The 11,708-nt window shown below is 45.0% G+C and overlaps 1 protein-coding gene across 2 annotated transcripts in view; it reads left to right on the top strand.

The window, feature by feature from the left end:
• The window catches only part of Mfhas1 (malignant fibrous histiocytoma amplified sequence 1), an 89,691-nt gene extending 80,386 nt beyond the window's left edge, over positions 1–9,305 (top strand). The window contains exons 3-4 of one of the 2 annotated variants that reach the window (XR_003842532.1): positions 3,388–3,497; positions 8,950–9,305. Coding sequence is in view for 1 of the 2 variants with exons in the window: in XM_021219392.2 (XP_021075051.1) it covers positions 8,950–8,983 (34 nt within the window). In the remaining variant the exon portion in view is untranslated. The remainder of the gene's footprint in view (positions 1–3,387; positions 3,498–8,949) is intronic. The other variant, XM_021219392.2, reaches the window with a different exon arrangement.
• Positions 9,306–11,708: the final 2,403 nt, after the last annotated feature.

Below are 11,708 nucleotides of genomic sequence, written 5' to 3' on the forward strand. Positions count from 1 at the left end.
TATATATATATATATATATATATATATATATGTATGTATGTATGTAAAATTTAAAGTACAAAAATTTCCAGATGTTTCTTTCCTATGTGAAGAGAGGTGCAAAGTAAGGAGTAAGTAGTAGGTCTTCAAGTTAAGGCTCATAATAGGTCTTCCATAAAGTTTCCTTCTGTATGTGATCTATAGCTGTGACTTGTAGGTGGTAGATCTCTCTCCAATTTCCATTGAGAAGAGGTTTCAGGGGTGGATGAAATGCTGTTCTTCTGCCTGCCCTTCTCACATCAGGGGAGAAGCAGATGCCTAGAGGCATCATGCACTTTGCTAATCTATTCGAATGAGGATGATTTCTGCACTTTGTATTTATGATTGTGAAGGTTTGGCATGGGATGACCGTGAATTTGACAGCAGAGGTGCTCAGAAAACAGAGAAACAAAAACTTCCTTGACATGGATTATGTCCTAAAGCTCTGTCGATGCCTACTTTACACAATTCTTTATGATTATCAGTGTGTTTTAAATGGTGTGGCTTCTCCACTCCTTGCCCCTGTCTTATGTTAAGCAAATGCATCACCCCAAGAAGAAATAGGATTCTAATTGTCATTACTTGTTCCTAATCTAATCTAATGTGGCACCTGGTTTGTGTCACCGGTGTGTTTAGTGTCTTCTTCCAGAATGGTTTTGGTGGCTGGTGTGTTGATGTTAAGCAGATTCTTGAGTTTGAAATAAGTTCTCATAAATCCTTTGTTACTGGCACAGTTCAGTCCAAAGGGAATGAAGTAACTTGGTACCATGTATCAGTCTTAGCCCCTTGTTTCCGGGGTGATGGAGGAGAAGTAGGGTATCATGGAGGGAGGTAAGGAGCTTCCTTCAGAACTTCCTAGTTGTAGTCTTTTAATAGCTGAGCAATCAAGCAGGCTAATCCCTGTATGTGAGTAATTGGTAACTACTTGGGGTTCCTAACAGAGCCCCACCCTCTCCTGGACACCAGAAACAGAAAACACTCAAGTGATTGTAGAAAATGGCATGAGATGAGCCTGTGGTACTTGCCTGTAATCCTGATACTCAGGAGGATGTTGAGTTCTAAATCAGCCTGAGCTACAAAGTAAGACCCCGCCTTAGGGGGAAAAAAAGGCAAAAGAATTTGGTAATTAAATAAAATGACAGGACTGCACAGGCTTCTGCATACTTTAAATCACCTCTAGATTACTTTGACACTTAATAGAAGTACTCTAGTTGCTACATCGTATCATTTGGAGAATAACAACAGGAGAAAGTACATGGTCTGTACAGATAGACTAACTCCGTGCAACAGTGTTTCCAATGTGCAGTTGTTAGAATCTAAGGATGCAGAATCTCAAGGTGGAGGTGCAAGAGGAGGCTGACTAGACTTTCCCTGGGAACAGTAGAGAAAAAAATAGAAGGATAATTCTTTTTTTACACTTTAAGAAGTTTCTAGGATCATTTAATAATTTTATAGGCATATTTTGCTCATCTCCCAGTCCTCTCCCTAGTTATTTCTTCCTCAGATCCATCCTCCCAACTCCTCCCAACTTCAGGCCCTCTCGTTTGTTTGTTTGTTTGTTTTAAATAATTCACTAAGTCCACTTTGTGTTGCTCCATAGGTATGGAGACTATCTGCCAGGACTACCCCCTTAAGGAAAACTGATTCTCCCCCAGAAGCTATCAACTGTCAGGAGCTCCTCAGATAGGGGAAGGGGGACTGTGAATTTAATGGAAGTTTCCCTATACAAGGGATAATGTTCTTCTCAGAAGCTGTAAGATGCCAAAGAAAAGGCCCAGTACCAGATGAAGGATATCTCCCCTTCAGTTGTGTCTTGATGATACCCCAAAACAATACAGGCTGTTGCCCTTTGCCCTTGGTTATTTATCTGAACCTGATGTCATTACCCTATTGCTGAAACCACCATGGACTTTGATCATAGGATGTGGAAAAAACAAGTTGGTACTACTCTGGAAGCTTCTTACTGCTCACCAGCCTCCTGTAGTACCAGATGGTGCTATGCAGGCTTCTGGGGAAGGAATGTTACCAACAGTCTCACCCACTAATGAACTCTGGGTGCTGCAATTCACAACCAGCATGGCAGAATAGGTTCATGGAAGCAACAGTGGTACAACGGTTATGGGCGTAACCAACTCCTTCCTGATTAGATTTAACTTAGCGTTCTAGTCCACAGTGTTTGTGAACTTCTGGGCAAATGACAAGATGGTCAGCTGCACTTCATTTTTAGGTGGCCTGTACCTGAAAGTTGTTTCTTTTTTCTTTCCAATGAAATTCTGACCGGTGTCCTCCTTCACTAACTAAACTGTGGGCACTCTTCTACAAACTGACCGCTAACCCCAACTTGGCTACTGAGTCTCCTGTGAGGACCAGAAAGAATTCAACGGATTAGCCCAAAACAAACCAACAAACAAATCAAACAAACAAACAAAACACATTACCTCCCTGCACACTGGCACACCACCCATGTTCATTTGTATGGTTTTTATGGGCTGACCTCGAGACATTCAGGGCAGAGGGATGTCTCCACTTTTATTTTCTAATAGTTGACCTTTCTCTTAGTTGGTTCCTCGTCTGTGTGCTCCATCCTGTAGGAACGGGAGGGAGTTCATAGAGAATAAAGAAGTTAATTCTATTTTTGGCAGATGGTGTGCTAATAGAATCAACAAAAGTATTTTAAACAAAAGCCAGCTTTTTCTGTCCCGGAAATGTTGAGCTGAGCATTTTCATGTTAACAATAGAGGGCAGAGCTGAGATTTGCATTGAAAACTTTTTATTTGAAAAGCCTCGATGATTGCCTGTGCATGGTAGAGTTCACATTCAAGCAAGAGCCCCACTAGATGCCTACCTTTCTTGCTGTTGTAAGTATTCTAAAAAGTGTGGTCATAGCTTCACACGAGAAGTTCTGCAGTGACATTGTCATGACATAAGGATACTTAAGACCCAAAAAATGTCCTTTTATATAGAAAAGTCGAGTGATGAGTGTGGCCTGTAGCTCACCAAATAATTAGGCTAACATTTTGAAGCCCCACCCCCACCCCCTCGGATTAGCTAGTATGGGTTTGAAAACATATTTTAAGGAGAAATGGAATGACCAGAATTTGGCTTTATCACAGTGGACCATATTCATTGACTACAGAATTTTAAAGCAGAAGAAGTGTGTGCACTGGGGGAGATGTATCTGGTATTTACAGCTTAGTGTGGAGTAGTCTGTATGGAAGTTTCCATGTATTTGATTTATTTCTTTTGTCCCTGGCCAGGAGGGCTTCTCCCAGTGCTTGGTTGCCTTTCCCAACTGGGAGGAATTGCGTGTCTCAAATCCTGTAGTCTCCCCGTCAGCTACATTGATACTGGACTTCTCTCTCTGCTTAGGCACCTCCATACTTTCTTGGAACATTAAGTGGAAAGGATAGTGCTTCTTCCCCTCTGCCACCATTTTTACTGTTCCCACTCTGTGACTTTAGGAGCACCAAGTTTTAAGGGTAAGTCTCTGGGAATCAGAGAGTTTTTTGAATAGGTGTGGCGCTAAGACCCTGGAGAGCTGAGGGATGAGGCAGGGGGTGGATTGGGAATGAAGAGAGTCCAGGGGGCAGAGAGCCCAAGGCGCTCTCCGCTCTCCGGTGCTCTCCGGTGCTCTCCATTCCACGCGTTCGGAGTCACTCATGCTCTATGCAGAGTGCTCTGTTCTTCACTTAACTTAGGGTAGTGTGATGAGTCAAGTGATCTTAGATCTGCGTTGGAGAAAACGTGTGTGTGAGTGTGTGTGTGTACACGCACGCACGCACTTACAAATTTACATTATTGTACAGACCGTAGCACCAGGATTACCCTCATGTAACTTCATGAAAACAGTGTTTTAGGTTTATTTTCTCAAGGTTGTTTGAGCTCTGGGGTTCCACTGGACTAGTTTGAATCTCCCTATTTCAATCTCTCCCTCTCCCCCTCCCCCTCCCTATCCAACCTCTCCTCCTCCTCCCCCCACTCCCCGTCTCATTATTTTTATTTTTATTTTATTTTATTTTATTTTTTAAAAATCTGCTCATGAAGAGATTTCTTTCTTTTTTTTTTTTTGATTTATTTATTTATTATATGTAAGTACACTGTAGCTGTCTTCAGACACTCCAGAAGAGTGAGTCAGATCTTGTTACGGATGGTTATAAGCCACCATGTGGTTGCTGGGATTTGAACTCTGGACCTTCGGAAGAGCAGTCGGGTGCTATTACCCACTGAGCCATCTCACCAGCCCCCTCATTATTTTTAGATGGTTTTGCTATGTAGTCAAAACTAGTCTCCACTTTGCCATCTGTCTGCCTGCCTCTGTCTCCTGAGTGCCTGAATTACCAGCATGGGCCACCCTGCCTGGCTACTGAGCAAGCTTCACTGTTAGTGCTATGTGGTGAGATATCGGCAAAATGTAGATTTGTGGAGGTGTTTATTTCACGAGGTCATCTCCTGGACCAGTGTGTCAGGAGGGGCATTAACTCTGAGGGATTCTTGTCTAGGTGTTACAGGTATTACTGAAAAGAGCACAGTGCACCAACATCTCCTTTTTATGAGAACAGGGGTAGGCAAAACCATCTAAAAGTAACATACATACATACACACACACACACACACACACACACACACACACACACACACACACACGGGGTGGGGGAGGGAGAGGTAATTTCAAACATAGCATTTAATATAATTGCATAGAGCAAATAAATGTTCAATAAATGTACCTACTGTTGTTTCTACTAGGAATATATGCATGCAGTGTACACTGAAGGGCCTAGAGAGTAAAAACTATAAACAAAATATTTCTACAATGTGGGTACTATGGTAAAAACCTGCCCACTGGTTTATTTAGACACTTATTAATTAAGGGGTCTGCCTATAGAAGGCAAGTGTGTATGCTAGATAAGCGAGGATCATGGTTCCCCTTTCTTCATCTCCAAGGGAGAGTAGATTAAAAAACTGTGATCCTTAATGCCTACCCCTGTTTGCATAAAAAGGAGATGCTGGTACATTGTGCTATCTTTCCATGTTGTAGTCACTAATACCTATAACATCTAGACAAAAATCCCTCAGAGTAAAGGCCCCTGGTACATTGGTCCAGGTAATAATCCTGTAAGTCATACAAAGCAAAGAACAGCGCATCCCACACTCCAGCTACTAATGCACAGGTCTGCCCTTTGCCTTAAAGCCCAAGGCTTCAGTGCTGCTCTCATGGTGCCAGATGCTCTCATCCCTGTGTCTACTTTAAAACAAAGTCGGTTCCCACTTTAAAGGATAAGAAGGCTAAAAGGCCAGTAGACAGCTGACACCACCTGCAGAGAGTAGGACAAGCCACACGAGGGAGGCACGGGCTTGCTCCTGGGACTGGGCAGGAGGAGCTGTGGCAACAGCTTTGCTTGTGGTTTATAAGGTAAGGCAGACATGCAAGTCTATAATTGGCTGGTGTGGATGCAGAGGCTAGTTCTCTATTACTCAGGTCCTGGAGGGATCGAGGCAGGCTAGTGAACCAGGGCGCGGAAACCAATAAAGGAGCAGGTGGGATCTTCATCGTGACCTGGCTGGATTAGGTGTAGAAGACAGCACTGGCAGGCAAGTCTGTTATGCTCTCTAGGAACTGGATTCCTCCAGGAGAACCAGTCCCTCCAGGATCACCACCCTCTACACACATCTCAAAATACAGAAAATGAAAAAAACAAAACAAAACAAAACAAAACAAAAAAAACATTAAAGCACACTATGGCTTTCCTTTCAGCCCAGATAACCAAATATTATGAGCCGTCATTTGTTTTCACATCCAGAGTTGGGGCAGGCGCTCTAACCTGGGAAGATGCTAGGCTTCATATAGAGCCTTCTCGACTCCTTACCTCATGTAACAGTACCCCATCTGCCGGCCCTTTGGATGTCCTGTGAGCTTCATGGTGGAGAACTGCATTCACCCCTTCTTCTCCCAGAAGTCTTCACTGCTCCATTTCGGTCCCAGGTGATGGTAGAGTTTTGTGCCTGACCATCTGAGCTAGGAATCTGTCAGATTTAATAGCTTCCACCTATATAGTCTGTCACCAGGGTATTTGCTGATCTTACCAGTGTGCCTTGACACGAATAAAGCCTTTTCTTTAGCTCGATGACTCCCTCTGACTCTGGATCCACCGAGACTCCTGTAACTGAGACTCCTTCACCGTTCGAGTCATCTTATCCTTCAAACTGATATAAAATTTTAAGATTTAACTAAATATTCTTTTATGTGTATGTGTGCTCTGCCTGCATGTACATCTATGTGCCATGTGTGCTTGGTGCCCTTGGAGGCTAGAAGAGGCAATTGGATTCCCCAGAACGGAAAGTACCCACAGCTGTGAGCCCCATTTAGGTGGTAGGAATCAAACCAGGGTCTTCTGAAAATGCCACCAGTGCTCTTGCCAACTGAGGCATCTCTTTCCAGCCCCCTCTCCAATATTTATGTTGTGATGTCAGTGCCTGTCACATAGATCCCTTTTTAAAAGCCTTAAGTAACTTCCTGGTGATTGTAGGCTCAAGTTCAAAACCCTAGGTGTGACTTAAAAGGCCCTTCATAGGCACCTTCTCTGCTAACCTGAGAGAGAGAGCCCTTCAACTGAGGGGCAGTTGAGCACAGTGGCCCCTGGCTAGCTCTCAGTCCTCAGCTGACTGACTCCTGGTTCTCTTATCAATGAAAGGCCATTGTCCCTGAAGCCAAGGGTGTATGCCTTCTTTTCAGGGAAGCCAAGATTGCTAACTCTAATCAATTATTTTGCCCTGAACACTTCCCAGATGTTTTTTTTTTTTTTTAACTGTTTAATATTACAGGACAGAGCTCACAGTATCGTATCCACTTTCTGTCTGTGGCTTCCCCCCCCCCCCGTCCCCATCTTACTGCTTATTTGTGTAGCTGTGTTGAATATTTTTGCTCTGGTGGGCATTGTGGCAGGTACTGAGGATGCGGAAATAACCTGCCCACAAGAGTCACAGAGTGGGAACCAAAGAAGTAGCCAGACAAGAAAGGCATGACAGGTTGAAATAGAAATTTGATGACACATGATGAATAGCACCGAGAACAGTAGTAGGAAATTCCAGGTAAAGGTTCAGGAAGTGGTATTTGGGGTGGATCTCGAAGGGCTGGGGTAGCTCGCTGAGTTGGGAAAGCAGTAAGGTAGAGAAGGATGGCGATTTGATGGGTGAAGAGGGTATCCGCATGTCCTAGTAGCTTTTCCTGTTGTTGTGATACAATTCCATGAGCAAAAGCAGCTTTAGGGAGAAAGGGGTTTTTGTGGTTCATGGTTCAAGATACAGGTTATCTTGGAGAGGTAGTGACTGACCACAGTAAGAGCTGAAAGCAGCTGGCCAATCACATCTAAGCTTTCAGTGCCGCTGTTGCTCAGTTCTCTACTGACATTGGCCAGAATCTCAGCCAGAGAATGGTCCCTCCCGCAATGGGCGGGTCTTCCTTCCTCTGTTAACCAAGATAATCTCCTCCAGGCCCTCCTCTCCAGCGATTCTAGAATCTGCCAAGTGGACAGTTAACAAGAGCCGTCACAATGTGAGCAATGCTGCAAGTGGTGACGGGAATGTCCCCCATAGCAGCCTCGGTTAGGCGAACTTGTGTTTCTCGGATCCATGTGTGGCTCAGGAGAGCAGACAGCAGACACAACTGTCTGCAATTCTGAAAGTTCATTATATTTGCTGAGGAAAAGCAGTTACTGCCACACGAACCGAGAGCTGGCGGCCACACCCTGCTGTTAACTGCCTGAATGAGACGTGTGTGTCCATATGGCCATCTGCTTACAGCTAGATATATCGTATTGTTACCAGAATTTGAGGCGGTGTCAAGACCTTTGTTACCAGTTTTATTATACTGCTAGGTTTTCATACATTTTCATATGACTCAGTGCCAAAGAAATGTGAAATTCTTCAGAGCCCCAAAAAGTTGACCTCTATTCTACCCATCAAACATACTTTTGGAGTCTCGCATGTCCTATAACAAGACCCAGCTATGCCTTAACCCTTGGGCATCTTCCCCCCACAACCTGATGGGATTGGTAAAATATTGAAAATACCAGCTACACTGTACTACAAGGAAAAGTGTCATTCCTGGTATGTACGCAGGAATCAGAAGGCTCCTGGCTTGGGTGATAGCGACAGTGCACTGACTAAGCGGCTTCGTGTATGGGCTGAAAGGTGTATCAGGTGGATAGCGAGTCACCGGCCTCTGCAATAAAAAAAGCAGAGTGAGATGGAGTGGGGGTGGGGCAAACCATAGCCCTTTTCCTTGCCTTGCCTTTGTATGCCATTAAGTGTCATTAAAACACTTAGAAAAATCCCACCGCCTAGCGCTGTAGAAAGTCAAAATAAAAGCCAGAGGCATCTGACCTTCTCCGCTCTGTTTTGTTTCAAGCAAATGCCATTATTTAGTTGGCCGAGAATGCCGAAGTATATTCAGGCCACACTCAGACACCCCGGATTCGGGCTGACACCCTTGCTTGGAACACTAGATAAAAGCATGCTTAGTGGTGGTAGGCAGATTAAGCTCAGGATGAGGCATGTATTTATGAACCTGGGGTAGGGGGTGGTTAGTCACATGTTCGTGTGTGTTTCCTGAGGAAGCGAGTCTGTGTTTAGAGGCTGTGCTTGTTTATTATGAAGCTAGTTCATCTGTCAAGTTCCCGTCTGGTAAGTGGTCATAGCAATTAGTGTTGGTCCCCACTTATGGCTGACCTATGCTTAGCATCACAAACAAACATTTGGCTAATCTAACTGCTAAGAAGACTGTTTGCTTGATGGGTCCTCAGGAGGCTGACATCCTGGTTCACAGAGAATTTTAGAAGTAGGCGTGGAAATCTGTGCAGACGACTCGTTTCTATTATCCGGCTCTTTTTCTTTATAATCGAGATTTCTGTCATTTTGTCTTCTCATCCCATCTAGGAAGAACGTTGGTGAGAAGCACAGAAACCAGTGACATCCATGGCTGTGGAATTTTCACGGAGTTAACAGGGCATGGGACCGACTGGGACATCTTCCGCCCCTGGCGAGCCTCCTGCCGTACTCGCAAGCGCCTTTGGGGGGCCCAGAGTGAAACCCCGTGCGTGCGCGCACTGGGGTGCTTGCAGAAGATCCCTTGGAGGGCTTGGAGGGGGCTGGGAAGATGGGAGCAAACATGGAGCGAATGTTTCACAACCCGAACCTCAGAACTGTGATCCTCCAAGGAGAAAGCTACTTGAAGAAAAGAAGAAAAAAAAAAAAAAGTTAACAGGCTTCTCAGGGATTGTGTTTTCTGTGTACACACGAGCCATAGCTCCAGGCCAGGCGGCAGTATTTAGAGCACTCAGATTTCAGTTCTTGTTCAATGTGAAGGAGGGATCAACTGACGTCCATTGCCGTTCCGTAACTAGTGTAAGATATGTATATGTTAATCTTTATTTTTATAATATGCAAAATACATTTAAATTTATACAGTTGGACGCTTCTAGCATGAGTGAACACTGGGTGCAATATTCCGCATGAGAGCTGTGCCAAGGTGGGGCTGGTGTCTTTTAGTGTCAGACCTTGGGTTCTTCTCGGAATCCTTTCGCCCACCCGCTCAACTGCAAAGGCCAGGGAAGGCCAGCCTCTCCCTGGTAGTCCACGGCTAGATTCAAGGTCGGTTCCTAGAACCCTTAATACTCACCAGGAGTGTTCAGCGCACTGAGACAGAGTCCCCTCCCACCCTTTCATCACACCTCCCTGCTTGTTAGTCGCTGGACATGGCGGTGGAATGATGGCTGTTCTATCCCCACTCCTGACCACGGAGGCTGTGCTCCTAGAGGCCAGATGAGGTGAAGACTCTCTGAAAACCCGAATCTTGGAACAACTTGAGGTCATCTGAGTTCAGTTCTAAATCTTGCAGCCGTTCTCCCGCTGTGTGCACCCCCCCCACACACACACACACATCTCCCTGACCCCCGGAACAGTGTGCATGATTTAGCAGAACCCTCTAAACCTTTCCATCCATGAACCTTTCCATCCAACTGGTGGTCTTCCTGAAGGAGCATCCTCTGGCGGAGCTCCGTCTCTCAGTGGCTGTTTGTTCATGCAGAGCCACTTGGAGGAAGTCTGCTGCTGAGGTCCTAGTAGAACCCTTGTTCTGAAATCTCTAGGAGGTTAAACACTTAAAAAAAACAAACTCTACAAATTGCTCTCCGGTGTCCTCCTGGTTAGGGCCAAACAGCGTGTGCTGCAGTAGAGACACATTCTCTGAAGAATGTAGAGGACTCTGTTTACATCCCCCTCCTTCGTGGGTTGACAGGGAACATGTCAAACTGACTGTTCCCCACAAGAAAAGTGTGTCAGCTCCTCTTACTCTGTCACCTGTACGCTAAAATATTGACTCCTAGAATGTCACAGCACAGGCAGTCACCACAAATCTTTAAGAGGAATGCAAGCACTTCTTGAGACGTTGCAAATAAGATTCGTGTTGAATCTGTTCAGTTGACTTCCCTGTCCCCAGGAGCCAGCTATGTGGAGGCCATTTCTCAGAAATCAGAATCTAGTGGGCATTCTCTCTCTCTCTCTCTCTCTCTCTCTCTCTCTCTCTCCTGTGTGTGTGTGTGTTTTGAATACTTGAACACGACAAGTCCAATTTAAAATGTCATTTTCCTTTAAGGACACAGTTGCAGGATGGGTAAGATGGTTGATCTCTTCTGTCATAGGTCTCATGTGTATGTGTGCAAGTGTAAACTGAAGGGTTAACATTCCCCTTGCTTTATAGACCTCTGAATTATTGGGCATTAGCTTTTAGTTGTTGTTTTTTTTAAATTGGCACCAGACAGTTCTGAAACTGTCAAGTCAGCAAAGTTCAATGTCTTCTATGATTTTGGGTTCACTTCCCAGAGGGCCATGTCAAATCAAAAGAAGGCTCCTTGGGAGAGCATACCCTGCCCATGGATGCTATTTTCATAAACACAGATGCCCATGTTCTGAATATCTGCTACTTTCTGACAAGTGATGTTGTGTGTTGTCACCTGAACCCTAGAGAAGCATCATAGACGAGGGAACCTTGGCGGTCACGTGTCGTGGCTAGGGTGGGCACGGTCAGAGGGTCACGTGCCCGAGAAAGCTCCAGCAGAGTGTGGGAACTTGCCTCGGTGGGGGTGGGGGTGGGGAAGGGCTGAGATACAGAAGCCACCCTGCCCAAGAAGAATTTCAGCGGCGGCTGTATGGGGAAATTCTGTTTCCTTATTTCACACCTGGGTAAACTCAGCAGCCAGCAGCTGAGGGGCCATCCACCAAGCACAAGAGGAATCCATTCTACCCGAGGAGCCCCGTGCCTCTCAAACGCGCTCCGAGTTTGTTATGGTTTCTATTCTTACAACTAACGGTATCAAAACCACTTCCTGGGATTGTACAAGCGCTGCCAGAATAAATGTTTCCCCCTTCTAAGGAAAAACAAAAATACAAAACAAAACAAAAAAACCCCGACAGTGCTCATGTTTGACATGTGCACTGGACTCTTTTGAATGAATAAAGAGGAAAAGGGCTTGTTGGGATTCCAGTGGAGTGTGTGTTTTTCATGCTGCAGTCTGTGAATTGTAATTGTGGTTTCCTGGTTCATTGTCCTAATGGGGCAGAAATTAAAAAAAAAAAAAAAAAAAAAAAAAAAAAAAAAAAAAGAGATGGTTAAGCCGTGGTAGCCCCAGAGTTTCATT

Source organism: Mus pahari, chromosome 19 (genome assembly GCF_900095145.1).
Source record: "Mus pahari chromosome 19, PAHARI_EIJ_v1.1, whole genome shotgun sequence".
Taxonomy (NCBI): Eukaryota; Metazoa; Chordata; class Mammalia; order Rodentia; family Muridae; genus Mus; species Mus pahari.